We start from the raw sequence: 19,810 nt of genomic DNA, 5'->3' as shown, positions 1-19,810 counted from the left end.
ACGAGCTAGGAAAGACAAGCGCTGCCGCGAAAAAAGAAGCGAGCTGCATCGGGCTCAGACATTTCACTTCGAGCTTCTTTTGGGGGGGGGGGGGGGGGAAACGCCCACAAAGTGTTACTTGCGTTTAGTGGACAACTTGGAGCGAGCGCCGCTCCGCGGGGCGGGCAGCGGGGCTGGCGGGGCCCCGCGCAGCGCCCGAGCCCTGCACCGGGAGGGGAGCCCGGGGGGCGGGGGGCAGCGGGAGTCCCGCTCCGCTCCATGTGCGCGGGCGGCGGAGGAGGCGTGTCCCCACCCCGCCGCCGCCGCGCCGCCCCTCGCTCGCCTGCCAGCCGGCACCGGCGGAGCGGAGCGCGGCGGCGCCGGGCGCGGAGCTCCCCGGCCCCGCCATGCCCGCGGCCGCGCCCCCGCTCCCGCCCCGGCGGGGCCCCGCGGAGGCGCCCGCCCGCCGGCGCTGAGCCGCGCCCGCACCTGCGAGCGGCATCGCCCCGCTCCGCTCCTGCGCGGCCGCCGGGGCGCCCGCGGCCGCGTCTCTCCGCTGGCCCTCCCCCCCTGCCTCCCTCCCCGCCCGCCGCCCGCCCCGTCGCCGAGCGGGAGCCGCCAGCGGTGCGCGCAGAGCCGGAGCCGGGGCAGCCGCTGCCGCCCGCGCTGCCCCTGCCTCGCCGCCCTGCCCTGCCCTGCCCTGCCCGCCGTTCCCCTCTTCCGTCCCGCCCAAGCCATGAACTTTGGCCGCGGTCCCTCGGTGGTGTTGAACGTCGGGGGCACCCGGTACTCCTTCTCCCGGGAGGTGCTGAAGGATTTCCCGCTGCGCCGGGTGAGCCGCCTGCACGGCTGCCTCTCGGAGCAGGACGTTCTGGAGGTGTGCGACGACTACGACCGGGAGCGGAACGAGTACTTCTTCGACAGGCACTCGGAGGCCTTCGGCTTCATCATGCTGTACGTCCGGCACGGCCACCTGCGCTTCGTGCCGCACATGTGCGAGCTCTCCTTCTACAACGAGATGATCTACTGGGGGCTGGAGGGCTCCCACCTCGACTACTGCTGCCAGCGCCGCCTCGACGACCGCATGTCCGAGACGTGCACCTACTACGCGGCGGAGGAGCCGAATGGCGGCCCCGAGGGCAAGGGCCGGCGGCCACCGGGAGCCGAGGGCAGAAAGTGGCTCGAGAGGATGAGGAGAACTTTTGAGGAGCCCACGTCTTCCGTGGCCGCCCAGGTCCTGGCCACCGTCTCCATCCTCTTCGTCATTGTGTCCATGGTGGTGCTGTGCGCCAGCACCCTGCCCGAGTGGCGGGCGCCGGAGAATCGCAGCGTGGAGGAGCAGAGCAGGTACACAGCAGAGTCAGTGAGGGAGCCCTCAGGGTAGGAGGATCCTTTATTTTCCCGCTGTCCGGTCCCCGTGTGTCCCGTCCAGTGTGTCCTTCCCGCCCCTTGTCTTGACGCTGCCTGGCTGTAGCCTCCGCCGGAGGTGATCGTCTGCACGCCTTGAAACCCCGGCCCGAGCTGGGGCCCGGGGAGGGATGTCGGGGTGTCGGGGGAGTGGCGCTGCTCCGCAGCTCCGGCTCCCAGCGGGCTCTGCCGGGCACCCGTGGCCCCGAGCGCGGGGGACGGGCGGGGGACGCCCGGAGCGGCCGCGCTGCAGGCGGGCTGGGGCCGGCGGCAAGCTCGGGTTTGGGCAGGCTGACAGCGGAGCGGGGCCACCGGGATACAGATGGGGTACGGGATACAGAATAGGATACGGCTCCTATTCGCAGTGAGGGTGCCTCCCTCCGTGAAGGTTCTTGGAGCTCTTATTGCCCCCTTTAAGGAGACGCGGGACCACACAGAGTAACTTCAGGCACTCCAGAAATCAATTTATGCCTTACAATTATGGGAAAAAAAAAAGAAAATTACCTCCCAAAAGAATGCAATTCCTTTGGGAAAAGACAAATCCTGTAAGTACTCTGCATGTACTCGTACAGGTCCTTCTGCAAGAGAAGATGCAGTGCCTGTTACGATAATGATCTGTTAAAATCCTATATGTGGGGAATAGTCTTACCCGCTCTCCACCCTTTACATATCAGATTCTCTGTGGGGAACACAGGAGATGATCAAACTGCACATCAAGCTCTTGCAAATTCATCATTCAAGCACCCCAGTGTAGTTTAAGTTTCCTTTAAGCATAATAAACATTGCAAAACAGTTGCAGAAAACAGGCATGGGGTATAAGGTTCAATCTTGAGCCTTACTGGTAAGAACAAATCCTTTTCCACCTTCTTGTGACCTCAGCTTAGGGTTACATTGATGCAACTCTTGCACTCACTCTTCTGTTCCCTCTCTCTCCCCTTCCTCTTCTGCGTTCCCTAGAGAACAAAACTGAGACCAGTCTAGTAGAATTTCTCCCATAAATAAGACTGACATATAAAAAAAGAAGTAAACATTTCTGGTATTTGCTAGCTTCTCCCTTTTTTAAAAATAGACAGGATATTCAACAAAAAGTTTTCAGCTTCTGCTCTTCTAAAAGAGCACTACAGTGAAATTGCAGCCTTGTCATTATGAAATCATCATCTTTTACCATAGAGTTAATTGGAATGTGATATATTATATCTTAGTAGCCAGATTAATTCCTTGGAAAGTATTTTCATAGTTTCCATTAGCTTAATGGAAAACTGCACCTGTATTTCTCATTGTAGTTGAGCCAAAGAATTAATTGTATGAACAAAAAGAAAGCAGATGCAGTGTGAAAAGCTGTTGATTCCTGCTTTGATTCAAATATGTCAAAAGAAGGTTCTAAAGGTTTTTCCAGTTAAAAAGTTTAGCAAGGTTATTTCAAGGTGTAGACACTGTGGGTGACCTCTGTATGGTAGCAAATTGCTGAGATATTCCCAAGAGGCATGGGAAAATAGATGCAACACTATAATAGCATTTAACAACATCGGTCATGTCTTTGTTCATGTCTTTGTTCATGTCTTCATGGTGTGGGAATCAATCACAAGTTTTCTCTTGCAAGAAAGAGTTTAGATTGCAGAGGAACACGGCATAGGATGTGAAATTTTCCTTTCATAGTGCCTTTGTTTTCAAGATCCTAATTTTACTCTTCTGAACAATTGCATATTGTATACCAAGTGCTAGAATGATAAGGTCCTAAGTACTTATAAGGTGCAGTATAACCAAACAGTTCCCAGGGCAGTGAAGGCTCCTTTTAGAACCAGAAGGACAACTACCAATGGTGGAGTGAATTCTTCTGTACCAGCTGTAGTACTCCATGTTATTGCAACAAATAACAGAAAAGTTTTTACCAATGTTACAAAAGCCTTTCACATATAAGCACCAATACAGACTGGGTCATGTAACCCACACACTCTGCACAGGAACTGATCCCAATCTGATAGCAAACATGGAAAACAAACACAAATGTGTGCCTCTCTGTCCACAGGTGACCACCAAGGTGGAGCCACTCCTCTCTTTTGCACATGCTGCTTCATTGCTAAAAAGTCTGTTATAGCTGGAAAAGAGCATGTTAGCTACTTAGCTAACTTTTGAGTGAGCTGTCCAGTGTAGTTATCACTACTCACATGTGCCATAGGATTGGACCTAACATGCCCAGTTGTCATCTGACTTTATTTGCCTTTATGTGTTTATGATTTCTTTACTTTGTAGTTATTTCATTTAAAAAATGTTTGGGTTTGCAAAACTTAAGTAGCTACATGGTTTATTTGAAAGCCTGACCACAGAAATCCCAAGTTTCTGGGATTGCATACTCTGGCAATACAGTCCCTCTTAGGGGAGAAGGCTTTAAAAAATCTGTCCCCTTGTTTCTGATACATTTAAAAGCTTGAAACCAAATTCTGTCATTCATTTGTTAAACAGCATTCCTTCTCAAAATAAAGGAATTCTATCTAACATAGTAATACAAAAATTTAAATTTTTTCCCAAGATAAATTGTTACATTAATGCTGTACACAAGTGAGTTGTGACTCACATGGCACTGTAATTACCAGTATGAAAATTGCACATTATTTCAAAAATGTATGTTGAGATGTTTTAGGAGTGAAAATTGGTGAAATGGACTAATCTAGAAATCCTTAGTCTGTAGATTTGGATGTTGTCGTTTATTGAGCTCAGCATAAGCCACGGAGGTGACAGCACCTCAGGAAACCCAGCAACTCTGATATTTTTGGTCTCTCAAAATAAGCCCCTCTGCCCTTGCCTCAGTGTGTTATGCCAGAAAGGTGCCACATGGACATTTTCTGTGGCTGACTCCCATGGTAACCATGCCCAGTGTATTCAGCTTACCTGGACATGATCTCAGCAAATGAGGGGTCACTAATTCTGACATCTACAAAAAATGTGGTTTGCAGTGAGGGCTACTGGGGCTGCCGGCTAAAACCTGATGTATTTGTTTTCCATGTATGAACATCCCTTCAGCAGCAGAGGAATTAAATCCACCAAACTTTTTTCACAAACCATTATGTTGTTATGCCTTTTCATGGTGACCATGCTCTCAAAGGATGAACAGCCCGTGGCTATTTCTGATCCTTTGGGATAACATGCTCTAAAAGGCAACAGAGAACTCCAGGAGTAAGCTTTATTCAAGGAGAGAGGGATAGGAAATCTCACCTCCAAATTTCACAGGTACTAAAGACACTGAAATACAATTCCCTGATTGCAGAGGAATTGCCTTTCCCAGGTCTGTTCTCAGGATGAGGGATGAGTTATTAAAACAATTTCATTCTAAGATTTTTGCTTTGTTCCCTGCCTTGGCAAGTTCCACTTATCAGAGCTAAAGATTTGCATTAGATTTGCAGAGTTTAGGAGCAGACAGCAGGAATGCCTTCTGTTGCTTCTGGCAATTTCAAGTCATCTTTGCTGTCCTCTGAACTGTGCCAACAGATGCATACTGTGAGTCTCTGCTCAGGGACCTGTCCATGCACTGATTGGGAGCGTAATCTTCTGGGGAGAGCTTCTCAAGCCTGTAATAGGAAATCATTTGAAGCTGCTTGATTTACTGCCAGCACAGTTCTATCTACCTGCCTTAAAATATTTTTCTAATACTGAGTACGAGTAGCTTGTTAGCACTAAGAAGAGATAGTTGTTCCCTTTCCACTTAATAGTCATTATTAGGTTTGTACTGAAATAATCACTGACTTATTAAGCCTACATGATTTCTGTGTTCTTAAGCAAAAGCAAATAAACACGATAGTTTCTCCAAACAGCATCTCTCATCAAGAGCCAGTGGGCTTTTTTTAGTGTTTGCAAAATATCAGCCTAAAAAATTGCATTTGAATTTTAGACATGCAAAAAATATTATTCCTTTATAGTGCTGGAATTTCAGAACACCTGAATGTTTGTGTTCAACATATTTTCAAAAAACAGTAAGAACTCCTTTCCTGGACAAGATCTAATTTGAATATCACATTTTTGCTAGTTAAAACAGTGGTCTGAAGGTAGAGAATAGAACCAAAAACCTAGGTTAAAAACACAGGCATGGACTGTTCTATTGAATTTACCAGTTCTTTGAAAAACAGAGGTGAAACAAAGAACAGATGTATATCACTGCCTGGGCACTGCCAAGCCTTAAACTCACCAGGACTAGGTGCCAGTCATGTTCAATATATAGAGTAAAAATGCTGAGGATCTCAGGGCTCAAGATATTTGTATCCAGGTCTCCTCTTGGAGATGAGAAAGGGATTTGCCCCTTCCCTGAGGAGTGATGGGTCATTACAGCCTCCCACACAAAGCTCTAGAGTTTAATGCATGACAACATAATTTCTATCGAAGCAGGGGCAGAATGGAAAAAAGCCAGCAGGGTTTTTAATTCAGGGAAACTAGCTGTTCTGTGGCCTTTAGTCCACAGTTTCTAGTGAGAAGGAAGCCCTTGATTTCAAAAGGATTAAAAAGCCCCCAACATTTGCTGAAATCACTTAGGAGTTTCCCTGAGCAGGAATTTGATCATTCTAGCTACTGCTTGGACATTTTTCCGGTTTAATGTGCTTTACATGGAAATAGGCTTTAGCAACAATTTAACAAATCGGTGCTGACAGTCTTTAATCCTGTCATATACTGTCTTTAATCATATCATCTGTTTTCCTCATGTTTCCTGTTGCTGTGTATGTTTTATTTACAAGCTTAATAGATAATAGTGTCACTAAGGAATATTTTGGCTAGATTTCAACCAACTCACCAGGGGATATTGAAAGTATCCTAATTGGCAAGCCGAGGCAAAGAATATTGCTAAGTTGAAACAATTTAAGATAGTTAAACATAGTTTTCTTTTTTAGTAATAACAAAGTAAACTTGTTAGTGATTAAAAAAAATTATTTCTGAAATTGTTTAACTCATTGTATATAAAGTAGCTTATTCTGAGAGAAAGTTATTTTGTGGAACAGAAAACTGAACAGTGATGGGATTACAGTAGGAATGAGGCTTACAAAGGCTTGATTTTCTGTTTATGGACAAAAGATTCATTAGAGCAATCTTGAAAGACTGCTAAGTACCAAGCAGCTTAAAATGTTGTGAGAAAAACTCTCTTTTATGTGCTTCAGTCTGGGACAATGAACAGTAGGGACAGCATGTGACTGAATAAAAATTAGGACTTAATATTTTCTGTGATTTTTCATAAAACTTATGGGGAATCTTCAAGGAAATACTTAATGGTTTTGTTTTTAATTACCCCTCTCCTTTTTGGATACCACCTATTTTAAAACTGAAAAAACCCAACCAACCAAAAACTGTGACGGAAGTTTATAATGTAGGTACTACATTTTTACCAAATAAAGGCACTATTATATAGTTATAGATTTTAATACAGCATTACTCCAAACATAAGCAATAAAATCAGTCTGTCCTGTGAATATGCAGAAAATATTTTAAGAATTGATTATGAAAAATACAGGTACTTTAGTCTTCTAAATATATGCCTTTTATTTGGCTTTAACTTCATACTCTGTTAAGTTTTCTTAAGGACTAACTGTTAAAACTGCTTTCCTTATTAGATGTTATCTATCCACTGATAAGGCTAACTATAAAGATAAGTCACTGCAAGGAGAGGGAGACTTGATGTGAAAGTGGAAATGTAGAATTTAGCACTCCAGATTTCCCAACATGCCAGAGGTTTCTAGTTTTTCTCACCAAAGCACTCATTTTTGTATGAATCACCAGTACTGCCAAAATCCATCTACACAGGCAAAAAAGGAGTGACAAGAAAGGAAAAATGAAAAATGTTTCACTGATGGCTGAAAAGTAAGTATAGGAAGGAAAAAAATAAGGGACACCCTTCCTCATTATCTTCTTCCTTGCCAAGGGAAAGAAAGATGGATGCAAAATGGAGAAGTGGAAGTGCAAGTTAAAATGGAATGGCATTAATGTATCCCCCACTGCCTTGATCTGGGGCTTTGTCATTTTTGCATCAATGATATTCCTTACCTTACTTCAGATCTATTCTACAAGAAAATATTTCTTCAGTCCTTCTTACTGAAGTATAACTGATATACAATATTTCTTGTCCCAGGAACTGCCGGAGTAAAACAATGGATTGATCATGTTTCATGGACTTTTACTTACACAACTATTCCCCAAAGTTATATGACCACTGAATCAGTGTTGATTCATTAAGAAAATTTCTACTGTATCACTACTAACTTCCTTGAATCTCAACCCAGAGATAACCTGTCTAAGGGGTAACAAAATGGAAGAGTATGTTCCTGACATTATCAGGGCATCAGGAGGAAATAACAAGCGAAAAAGCTTTAAATTGTATAATCATAAATTTCTTTTTCATTTAAATGCTTCATGTCATAGGAGACAGACAACACTACCAGAGAAATCTCATTAAATGTAAAGAAATAGTCTGTTGGAATTGTTGAATATTCCCGGCTGCAACTTTCTATCCTCTTTTAATGGTTACATGAGATCTCAACTAGCCAATATATAAGTACATTCAGACATCATCAGTTTGTCCATTACCATGATCTTGCTGTTTGATTATACTGGGGAAATCTTAAGTATTTCCCCATCATAAGTAAAAAGGATTTAAGTAAACTTACCCATTAAGCTTTTCTTCTTGATTTTTTTTTTCCAAACATAAAGGAAGTTTCAAAGAGCACAGGAAGTTTTTAAGAGCACACCTAATTCTTAAGAGCAAGCTGGTTTTGAATTTCAAAAGTCTTCCCATCAAAAGGTGTGAACATGAACTAGTGTTCTACAAGCCCTTTATTAAGAAAGACCACTTGCTTACAGAGCTTTCATTGTTATTTGTAAAAAAGAAAAACATGGTCCAATTTTATGTGACTAGATATTTAAGTAATTAATTTATGTTAATTTAAATTTACTGTGGCTAGAATTACAATGTACCTTATGACTTTACACCAAGTGACTGTTACTATTTCTTCCAATTTTAGCTTAAAACTGAAGTGAATTAATTAAAAAAAAATTAATGAAAAATAAATAAAATTTTAGTGTGTAAAATTTCTATGGAAAAGTTAGTTTAAAGTGTCTATAATTACATCAGTTAAAGAAGAATATTTCTAACAGGCCACTATCTTATTAATACAAATAGATTTCAGAACTGGTAAGAAATTATGCAGATGTGTTAGAGAAAAAAATTTTAGATTTGAAATGATAGTTGGATTTTCACTTGCAAATCACTATGTTTCAACAAACACTACCTTAGAGTCCTTGCAGTAGGAAAAAACTCTGGTTGTATCTTCTGGCAGTATTTTTGAATCTCTGCTCTCTCACCAGTTTGGTTTCAGAGCTGTTGATAAGAGAAGGCATCAGTAATGAGCTTTTTCTTTGCTTAAACTGTTTGCTAAAAGGCTGAATGGAGAAATGAGGGGAAGTTGAGCTTCTATGCCCTCATGTATTAAAAAAGTGAGCACAGTCTAAAATCTTAGGGAGATTTGTGACCACGTGCACTACAGTTACTAAATAATCTTTGAGCAACATTTTTATCTTCTGTTTCTACCTTCCACCGGTTTCAAGTTGAGATATTCTCAAGTCTCATTGAAAATATTTAACATACTGAAATCCCCTTTCAGGATTTCTTCTGCATTTGGCAAGAAGAAGATCTTGCCTATTGCCTTAACATCTATTTACCTTGACATTTTTGCTGCAATGTAGTTTAGGTGAACTTACATTTACAGCAAGAGAAAATTCAGTAATGCAGAGCACAGTGGTAAATGGGAGGACACAAGCTTAGTACTTTATGGATTCAACACTGAAAAATAAAATACCATCTGTATTTCGTGGTACTACCTACATAGGTATGAATGTAGGTAAGCCCCTGTTTGGGGTGCAGATCAGATAGACTGGTTTAGGTTGGTTCCTAAAGAAAGAATATGCATGAATCATCCATTATTTCTGCCTACTCCATCTGCACTTCCATTTTAGTTTAGCAGTCTGGTTCTATACATTGCTGCTCATAACCAGACAGTTCACTGATCTACAACCCTTGGCATTCTCAAGTGGATCAGGCCTCACAGAATTAGAAAAACTTAAAAAAAAAATCCCCCAAAACTCAATCAACAACAACAACAAAAAGACCCAACCCAAACTCAGCTGTTCTTGATAAGGTTCTACATTTGCATTGATGTCCTATCATTTCCAGCAGGATTCCAGATTTTGGGGGCATATTTGCCAAGTACTATGACTGGCAGCAATCTGTAATTCAAAGAAAATGATCAGTAAATGAGTTCTTAGCAATTATCAGTTTAAACTCTCACTAGATCCTCAGGTTAATTGCTGAAATCCAGTGCCAGGTGCAGGATAAGGATGGCATGGCTTTCTGTTTGTTGTCTGTGAAAGTCTAAGTGTCACTTTGGCAATATCTGTGATCAAACTAAATATCCCCTGAAGACTTTGCACAGAGCATAAATGCTGTCCTTTGTTTCTTTTGGCAGGATAATTGAAGCTATCTGCATAGGCTGGTTCACTGCAGAATGCATTGTGAGGTTCATCGTCTCCAAAAACAAGTGTGAGTTTGTCAGAAGACCTCTCAACATCATAGATTTGCTGGCAATTACTCCTTACTACATCTCTGTTCTAATGACAGTTTTCACAGGGGAAAATTCACAGCTTCAGAGGGCTGGAGTCACCTTGAGAGTCTTAAGAATGATGAGAATCTTTTGGGTGATTAAACTGGCCCGTCATTTCATTGGCCTTCAAACACTTGGTCTGACTCTGAAGCGTTGTTACAGAGAGATGGTGATGCTACTTGTCTTTATCTGTGTTGCTATGGCAATTTTCAGTGCACTTTCACAGCTTCTTGAAAATGGGCTGGACTTGGGAACAAAGAATAAGGATTATGCCAGCATTCCTGCTGCTTGTTGGTGGGTGATCATCTCGATGACCACAGTTGGTTATGGTGACATGTGTCCCATCACTGTACCGGGAAGGATTCTTGGAGGAATTTGTGTGGTTAGTGGCATCGTTTTATTAGCTCTGCCAATCACTTTCATTTATCACAGCTTTGTGCAATGCTACCATGAGCTCAAGTTCCGATCTGCTAGGTACAGTAGAAGCCTCTCTGCTGAATTCTTAAATTGATCCAACTTGCATTCTGTTGTACTTACTTGCTAAGCTTTGTCTTAGAAGAGAACGGTGGAAGGTCCCTTCACGTGTCCTCCTTGACTGGATGGTCCTGTGGAACAACATTCTCACCAGCCCGGAGAAAGCCCGTCACCATTCAGACAGGAAGGATGTCCATCTGCCTTGAGCACCTTGCAAGGAGAGGGAGTGATGTTTCAAATTTGAGAGAACAAAATTAACAAAAGAGGATTCAGAAGTCCTCAACCAGACCAGTTTGGTGTTCAGTTTGCCTTCCCACAAAAAAAGCAGAACAAAAAATGGGTGTAACATTGTGATCTGTCATTTCTGTAATTATATCCTAAACCATTCTAAGCAATGTGTAGCAGAAGTTTTTCAAAGATTCCAATATCTAAATGCTTCACAGAGGCATTAATAGCTTCTTGCCTGAAGTATCTCCGCTTTTAAATCAGATAACCAAATTATATGCTGAAGGAGAATCACTGCTACTTTTGTGCTTTGCAACAAAGTAGAGCTGGTTCTGTGACTCAGGAAAGAAGAAGAATATAGGTCTGTAGGACAAAAAAAAATCTTGAGGCCTGATTCTGATCTTTGAGGAAGCACACAAATCTTTTGTAAACCCAGTGAAGTCGGTGGCATTTCTCTGACTTTGAGAGTTCACAAAGAAGTGCAAGAAGTGAACCTCTGAATGTTGTAAGCAAGGACTTCTTTAGGTCACAGTTAATTTATTCTCTGGAACCAAACTGTAAGTAGAAGCAAGTATTGTATTTTACAAAGATCAGCATAAGAAATCAGGGATCGATATATATATATTTCCTGGTAGGTTAGTGGGGGAGCTGTCCAAATTTTATACACATTCAGCTCAACTCCATCCACCTGAAGTTACAGTCTCATAAGCACAGACTTTTCCCTCCCTGAACTCCTCCCTACCCCACATATCTTAAAGGTAGATATATATCATAATGAGAGTTCTCTTAAGACAAATTGTAAGATTCCATCATTTGAAGTGGCCTGGAGCAAGCACTGGAAAACAAGAGTACCTGCTCCCTGTCAGATGGGACTCTTCATCATCTTAAATTCTGCAATCCTTATTGAAGGATATACCTCAATGGAAGTTTTAAAAACAACTGTAAAAAGGCCAGAACATACCAAAGAAAGTAAAATATAGAAGTGTGAGTTGCACTTGGCAAAATGGTGTATTCTCCAATGTTACTAGAAAATGAAAATGAATCACGTTAGGTTCTGAAATATTGTTCACTACATTTCTTGTGTAGTACTGCTTAATAGCATTGTTCAATGTAATTCTGGAAGGCTGCTACATAGAAATGTGCAATTAGATACTAAAACACATCAAGGTACAGCTTTATATATTTAGGTACCAATAAACATCAACAGGGAGCTTTCATGCTAATATGAAAGTTCAGAGTCATCAGCACAGCTGAAATTTGTGTGCTTGCCTGAAAATACTGCGTTTACTCTTACTGTGCTGTAGAGGCATCTTTTATCTTTTATATATGTAACTGTGAAAGGCTTTAGAAGTGAAATGAGTACCACCTAGAAAACATATTCCTGGAATTGCTTACTCAAATAAACATGCCACATTGATCACTAACCAGTATATTGAAGGCTCTTCCCTGAGACCTCAAAGTGTCTTTATTATTTTAAGTGGTCTTAGTCTTAAGTAGTCTTAAAGAAATAAATTGCAATCACAATTTTTCTGAAGATCTGGAAAGAATTTTAGTAGCCTTCCTAAAGACAAGCTTGACTTTCCCTTCAAGACTCCATTGTTGAGTGCTGTTACAGCCATACCTCTGTTTCTTGCCACTAGTGTGTTCAAAAGTTAGCTCTGTAGCTCCCTACACTATTATATATTTATGCCTTTTCTGTCAAAATCATGTTGCTCAGAAACCTGCTCCAGCATTCCACAGAGAGGTGAATATGAGATCAGCAAAAATTTCTTTCTTAGGTGAGATTCACAGCTGATGTTAGTTAGGCAAGTTGTGACTTCAGAGACACTTAGATGTTTTACAGCCGTGGAGATGCTGGCTCTGTATTCCTGCATGTGTACCTATATATATCCTGCATATATTATATATTATAGTCAGTTGAAATGTTTGGGGTTTTTTTATTCCTCGCAAAAAATTTCCTCCCTGACAAAATTAAAATTTCAGACTTTAATCCAAACATAGACATTGAAGAAAATTACATTTTCATCTTCTAATGAAAAGTTATTTTGACAATATCAAAACCATTTCTAAGTATAAAATTGCTATTTCTTTTTCTATTTTGCTCCAATTCTAATTTTTTTTTGTTTCTTAGCTAAAATAGGTTAAGGACCCCACGTAAGAACTTAGCCCTACAGATTTTCATGTGCTGATTTGAATGCTTGGGAAAAATACTGTTTGTCACAAAACTTAAAACTTTGTCTTTGTCCACGTATTGTATTTAAGCAAACCAATACTCTAAGATACAACCTTCCTCCACAAAACACCCAAACAATCATCATGATGACAACCTAAAATCCATACAGAATGGATTGTATGTATGTTGCAATCTTGATTTCAAGACAAAATAAAATGTTTCAGCACCACCTATAAATCTAATCTTTAAATGCCTGTACAAAGGAAAAACATAAATTAATGCACATAATAACTTGTGAATACCAATTTGCACCATGAATCATTTTTGCATAAGCAATTAAGGACAGGAAGTTTTCAACGATCCAGGCTATATATGGTATACAAACAAAATGTTTCCTCCTTTATGAAGTGTTTTTCAGATGAAGAATCCTTTCCAAATGTAAAAACATAAATCTTATGAAAATAACTGTGTAAAGGAATAAGTCTGTGGAGATAATCTTAAATCATACTATGTTTTTTTGAGCAATTTGTGTTCAATTTTTATATGGAAAAAATGTGAACAGAATGACCTAATGTTCTTTTTTAATTTGAGTTATAATAAAATATTTTCAAACTGCTGTATGTAAGCCCACAAAGGAGAGATCCTGCAGTGGGTTTTTTGGTGGTGTGGTTGTTTGTTTGTTTGTGGGATTAGGTTTTTTTTTTCTTTCTCTTTTTATTATTGTATGGTTATCAGCATGTAGACTTTATTTTCCTTACAAACCAAGTTGAAATAAAGTAATCTTCATGGTAGCCTTAAACCAGAATTTTCTAGGGTAATTAGGATGCTTGACTTCTAGTAATATATGGTTACTGGTCAACAGAGTAGAGTTTCTTTTAGTGAAACTTGAAAAAATATGAATTATATGTATAGTCAAAAATGAGCATATTTTAAAAAGTTGGAACTGTTTTATAAAATTTTATGGAGACATGTTCATGCAGACATGGGGCGCAGCACTCTATTTCAAAGCAGAGCATTTCAAAGCCAAAAGGCAAGTGAAGGCAAGCTGGCTCATCGCTAATCATGGCCAGTTTGAGCCCTATACAATAAAAGACTTGATGGGCAGTTTCTCTTGGAAACATTCACATCTGGAACAAATTAAATGAAATACAAATAGAATAAAACTGAAGAAAAATGAAGACAGCTTGTACAATTGTGATCCAGCATTTTGGTTCATCTAGAATGGAAAGCAATGTCAATGACTTTTGAACTGCCAAGGTTAATCATACATTACATACTAGGTTCAAACCCTAGGACTTATTTATTGGAAACTATATATTGGCTATAATCCTTCAAGGTACTGCATGTAATTTAAAAGTACTTGATCATTAATGAAGTCCCTGAAATGGAAAGCTCTGTAGGGTATTTTCCTTCTAAAGTTCTACATAAAGCATCATCCCAAATATCACAATGAATGGAAGATTATCCTTTCCCTTGATGTAAAGCTTGAAAACAATATTGTCTTGATGAGTACCCACTGAAAAAAAAATAGTTTGGTTGACTGATGATATTAAACAGTCTTAACAGCATAGGGATGAGCCATATATAAATGTGATATTAATTCTTATTGTACAGTGGCTTATACTGGTGTGCATAGGAGCAAGTTTGAGAAAGATTAAAATCCTGGTAATGTAAGGTTCCTATCTTGATATCCGTGTGTTTAAAAGAAAAGGCATAGCTTTTTTATATAATGTATGCAATTCATGCCTGCAAAGGAATTGTTCCTATTCCAAAGTAAAACTGAAGTCCTCATGTGTTCAAAACACTTGTCTCTTCCCTTTTGGGTAACAACTACAAAAATCTTATCATATCTGAACACCTTCCAGGAAGTGGACATATGCACACACCAGCCAGCTAAATTCAGCAGCCAAACCCTGTCACTTTCCTGGGAACCAGCACTATGAACAAAGTCTGCTATGCTCTGAATTTTATCTCGTCTAAAAGGTTCAGGATCACGTGAAGATTTTAGAATTAGTATTTCAGATGAGATACTATGGAGATACTTGCTGGAAAGTTTAAAAAGCTATGCATAGAAAAAAAAAATACTGCTTTATAAAAAAGTTTTCACTGATTAAAAAAAAAAGGAAACTGGCTCTCATTTTCTGTTCTTTGTTTGTAAAAGCAAATATGCAGGTGAGCATATGTGATGATAATTAAAATTACTACATAAAACAGATTCCTGTTTAAAATACAAAGACTTAGTATGAAAAGTCTTCCAGCTTTACTAGAGCTGTAACAGCTTCCAGTAGCTGAAAAGATGCCCCAGCCCACACAGAGGAACAACAAAACACTGGTTTCATTTTAAAAAAGTGCAACGCAAATTAGGGAGTGTGTTTCATACAAGAGACAGGTTAAGCATCACCAAGCTGCAGTGAGCAACCAAGACTGACAATTTGCTTGACAACAAATGTTAAGAGGCACAGAAGAAGAAGAATATAAATCTTTGGTGAAATTAATAATATACAAATGTTTGCAGCTACACATTTTAGAGTCCTTTATTCTTTACAAATGCAAAGGTTTATCATTTCATAGATCCTTAATTTTATATATTATCTGATTATCTGTAAGGAAAAATGTACTTTATCATTTGAAAAAGGAATAAATATGGGGGGGTTTATGCGAATACAGAATTAATTAGATAAAATAAGGTAATAAAATTTGCTAGTCTTGTTGCCCTATTTCATGGACTAGTGGTCAAAACACAAGTGTTCATAAAATGTGTTCATTTAAACAAGTTAGTTCTATGCTATTCATACTGGTCTGTACCTCTGCAAAAACTTTTTCATTAACAATTTTTGGCTACTGAGAAGTTTGCTATTTAGAACCCAGGAGTTTTAATCAATATAAAATTTCAATATTTGACCCAGAAGTAAGTCTGAAGCAAAAAGTTAAACATCCAGAGAGTTATTCTCTGGCAACCGAAGATCTATCATAATTATGGACTGTCAAAACAAAATTAAAAGCAGCCATGCAATGCACATATTATTCCTCAGGGATTATTTTTAAAAATGAATCTGAAAAAAATTTATTTACTTTGGCTTCAAGTTCACATAATTTTTTTATATCAAAAAAAAACCCAAAGAAACAACAAACCCAAACCAACCCCAAACATCAACACGGTATTCAGTCTGGAATGTCAACACAATCAGAAATTTCAGCAGTGCAATCCTTGCATTAGTGTGAATGGATCTGAGATACTCTGTTGATGCTTTAAATGCAGCCATTTCAAAAGTACTCCCCCCAAAAAAAGTACTTCACAACTAATGTTCGTGTAAAAAAAAAAAAAAGTTGAATATTTTAAGAGATCACTGAATTACAAACTATTTTGTTATCAATCCTCTGCATTATTATGAGAATGAACAGACTTTTCATTTGGAAATCATTAGCATTTTTAGTTCTGTTATTTGTAAATTTTAAATATTTTACATAAAATTAGACAGAGAAGAAACAGAAGAAATAAAGCAGATATACACATAGTCATAGAAGTCTTTTTTAAGTGTTTTTCCTAAAAGGATTTCTAAAATATTTGGAAGCAGAAGGGTGTTTTTAATGTTTAAACACAGTTACTGTTTTGCATATATGCTCAGCACTTGCACTTTCCATCAATTTGAGATACAACTGTAAATGGATAAAATCCTCCAAAAGAAGATTGATTCTTTCTGCCTTGAGGAACATTTTATCCAATTCTTTATTGTAAGAATTAAAAAAAAAAAAAAAATGAAATGCTAAAGATCATTAAAATCTAGGAAATCTAGAACTTTGATATTGGAATTCTTTCCCATGCACTCCAGAAATCCACCACTTCTGTTTTCTATTTTTTTTTTTGCACTGCTCTTTTACCAATATTGTAGCAACTAGGAACCACAGAGAGGACCGGGTTTCTGTGATACTAACTCAACAGCTACAGATCAGAAATTACAGTGCTGCTCCCAAAAACCCTACAATTCAATACTGTAACACGAATCAAAGCACAAAGCACAAGCAAGCAAGATGGCATTTCTTTGTAGCACAAGAGTAGCTTATCTACTGAGCCTGATACACTGTTAAGTACTAAGCGTTGACATACATTCTTTTCTCCTCAATTTAGAGAGCTTCACAGAGAACACAGCACTTAGAAGACAGTGCTTGCTTTCTCTCTAGCCTCTCATTCTTTCTCTTTAGCCTCTGACAAGGCTAAAGGCCTTGTCAGCTGCACTGGCTGTGCCAAGACAGCACAGTGCTTAATGAGGATTTCTGTCATTAGAGTTTAATATTTGAACTTGATGACATTTGATGGGATGTTATGAATTAGTAAAATTGGGGCCATTTATTAAGATAGCATCTTAAATCCTCGATGCTATAAAAGGATTCTACTGTACACATGTCATTAAAGATTAAAAGAGAAAAACAACCCCAACAATGTATTCACTAAGTACAGTCATGCAGAGGCTAACTGAAAAGAAAGGCATCACTAACAAAATTACTTAAAATAAATGCAAATCTGGCCTCCTGCCAAAGATTCTTGCTTATAGTCCTCAAACTTATATGGATTGCTTGAGTTTCTCTGCTTTTGGGTGCAGTGTCTTTAAGCACTACTTCTTTGGTTCTGATAGAAACTCAGTCTATAGGCCACAGCAGCCTTTAATTCTCCATTGACTCAAGAGGCTTAAAAATCAGGTATGTCTGAAAGGAAAAATCTTCTTCAATGAAGCCAGGTAACCAGCAGTGAATGAATTTTAGCTAAGATGAATTTTGTTTTATTTTAGAAAACCTATTTGTAATCTGGGTTAGAAAAGACAAAGTCTTAATATAAAATACCAAGTTCTCATCAACACAAGACCAAGGACCATGAACTCATCTGCTCCCCTCTTTATAGCAGACTTCATCTTCAGCATCTCTATCTTGCTTTCTTAGACCTTTCTTTTTCTGCTTTCACCTAATCCTCGCTCAAGAAGCATTAAGGTTAAACATTAACACCCACAGGCTGAAGCTGCTGTTATCTTTGCCTTCTCTTTATACAGACTGTCCCATTCACATTTGAAATGCATTTCAGATTAGATAGCTTAGAATAAATATCCACACATTTCTCTGTGTCAGTGCAGGATAAAAAGCTCTCTCGCCCTCCACAATAAATGTCATATATAGTGGGAAAAAACCGTAATGCAAAGCAAAGCTTTTACAAAGCAATACAAAATAGTCTAAATCATCCTCATTCCATCCTTGGTCCAGAGTCTTATCCTGGTGCTTCACATCCCCCAGGCCATTCAAATCTCTTTTCAACTCTGCAGTAATGATCACCTATCAGCCTTTGGCCACCTGCTTCTGCCAACGGGATGGCCTTGAGAGCTGCATTACCAGTAGGATGTTGCAGTTGCAGGTCTGTACTTTGCTTTTTTTGTTGATTACTCTAAACTGCTGTTTCTACCAAGAAGCTGTAAAACAAACTGGCCAGGCCTGGACAGAACACTTTCAGTGGCTGATCCACTTCCACCAGCGTGTAATAGCCATGCTCAAAGCAACTGCCAGCCTTGGAAACTGTTAGGCTTTCACTGCTGTATTGAAGAAACCAGTATTGGTAAGAGGACTTAATAGATTTATGTTCCCTGTTTGGAGACTTATAATTATTAAGAGTTCAGGATTGTCATGCAAACTACAGGAATATTATGGAAGACTAATAAAAAAAGGAAATAAAGCAGATGGATAGGGAGAAGTTAAAAATATTAAACCAAACAATGCAAAAAAAAAACATTCTACACAATGAAGTCCTTTCTAAGTGACTCACTTTCCATCCCTTTTTCTTCACCTTTTGGTTTTTACCCTTTTCCTAGATGCCCCATTTTTTTTTCTGCTGCAGGCATCATTACAAAAGCACAGTGCCAGCACATGTGTCTGCCATTCCATTCTGCCTGTTCTTTGCTCTCCTACCTTCATTTCTATAAGTATATTCTTACTGAAGTTGAGCATCCTGTCCCTCAAGGACCTATACTAAAAAGCAGTTCACCAGACCACTCACACGTGGCAAGTGTAAACCAACTAATACCTGCCTCATTTGTTAAGGAAAAATATTTCACCTATTTCTTTGGATTACACCCTGTGACAACAATTTGTATCACCAACAGTTATGATTTACTATTTCCATTTAAATGTTTTATGAATGTGTCTCCGTGCAGATGCAGTCTCTCAGATCAGAACAATGAGAGTGGCATTGTCTTGTGGCACTCAGAAGCTGCCTCAGTTTCTGTGGAGTGCTAATGACTACCAGAAAGCATGAGGCATCCACACTAAGGGGCCCCAGGGACTGAATTCTGCAGGCAACAATTCAAAATACACAAAATATTCAACAGAAGGCTTTCCCTTAAAACCTCCCCAAAAATCACATTCTTTCCTTTCAGAGATGACCACTGGTAACTCCCATGAAAGTGAGCCATCTCAGCATGGAGAGTCCCCACATTGCCTTTTGTCATGATAGCTGCTACTACCCTAAACATAATGTTTTGCTGCTGACACAGACTGAAGTTGTGGCCAGCACCACTCCTCACTCTCCAAGGCTATCAGTAACATATGCAGCAAGTGGTCCTGTGCTCAAATATGTAATGTGTCTTCCAAAATGACATTTTTATTAATTATCTCCTATTATTTTAAAGAAGATTTTACTACAAACAAAACTGATTATTTTGCGTTTCAAAAACAGTATGAAACAAAAGCTCAGCTAAAACAACATAAATTTTCTGGGAGACTGGAGCAAGAAGATAAGCACTAGTGTTTTCTCTGCTCAAATTAGATACAGTTCTCCTGAATCAAAAGATATTCAGCTTAAATGTTACAGTTCAGAGTACAAATTAATCCATTGGAGAAACCTGCACTGATTTACCAGTAGTCATCAGTAATCCATAAACTCTCTTCCAGGTCT

The 19,810-nt window shown here is 39.5% G+C and overlaps 1 protein-coding gene and 1 long non-coding RNA gene across 4 annotated transcripts in view; one reads left to right on the top strand and one right to left on the bottom strand.

Moving 5' to 3' along the window:
* Positions 1 to 19,810, bottom strand: part of LOC110479267 (uncharacterized) — a 91,341-nt gene that overhangs the window by 18,781 nt on the left and 52,750 nt on the right. For both annotated transcript variants that reach the window (XR_002466901.3, XR_013339646.1), the window contains one exon: positions 10,548 to 10,694. This is a non-coding gene — a long non-coding RNA (uncharacterized LOC110479267). The remainder of the gene's footprint in view (positions 1 to 10,547; positions 10,695 to 19,810) is intronic.
* Positions 591 to 13,498, top strand: KCNG3 (potassium voltage-gated channel modifier subfamily G member 3). 2 transcript variants are annotated; one of them, XM_021546392.3, is made up of 2 exons: positions 591 to 1,326; positions 9,876 to 13,498. In XM_021546392.3, exons 1-2 carry the CDS (start codon positions 716 to 718, stop codon positions 10,519 to 10,521), a joined length of 1,257 nt encoding a protein of 418 aa, XP_021402067.1. In that variant the 5' UTR covers positions 591 to 715; the 3' UTR covers positions 10,522 to 13,498. The 2 variants fall into 2 exon arrangements, with proteins under 2 accessions (XP_021402067.1, XP_021402066.1); XM_021546391.3 differs by having other exon boundaries at positions 591 to 1,359.

The sequence above is a fragment of the Lonchura striata genome, chromosome 3, assembly GCF_046129695.1.
Source record: "Lonchura striata isolate bLonStr1 chromosome 3, bLonStr1.mat, whole genome shotgun sequence".
NCBI classification, from domain to species: domain Eukaryota; kingdom Metazoa; phylum Chordata; class Aves; order Passeriformes; family Estrildidae; genus Lonchura; species Lonchura striata.
Note: the sequence above shows the minus strand (reverse complement) of the source record. Positions and strands in the feature narration are given on the sequence as shown.

What these genes read in the sequence shown, in the direction of transcription:
- KCNG3 (XM_021546391.3), top strand. Translation starts at nt 716, where the DNA reads ATGAACTTTGGCCGCGGTCCCTCGGTGGTGTTGAACGTCGGGGGCACC. An exon ending in TCAGTGAGGGAGCCCTCAGG is followed by an intron (nt 1,360 to 9,875) that starts GTAGGAGGATCC and finishes TTCTTTTGGCAG; the next exon opens with GATAATTGAAGCTATCTGCA.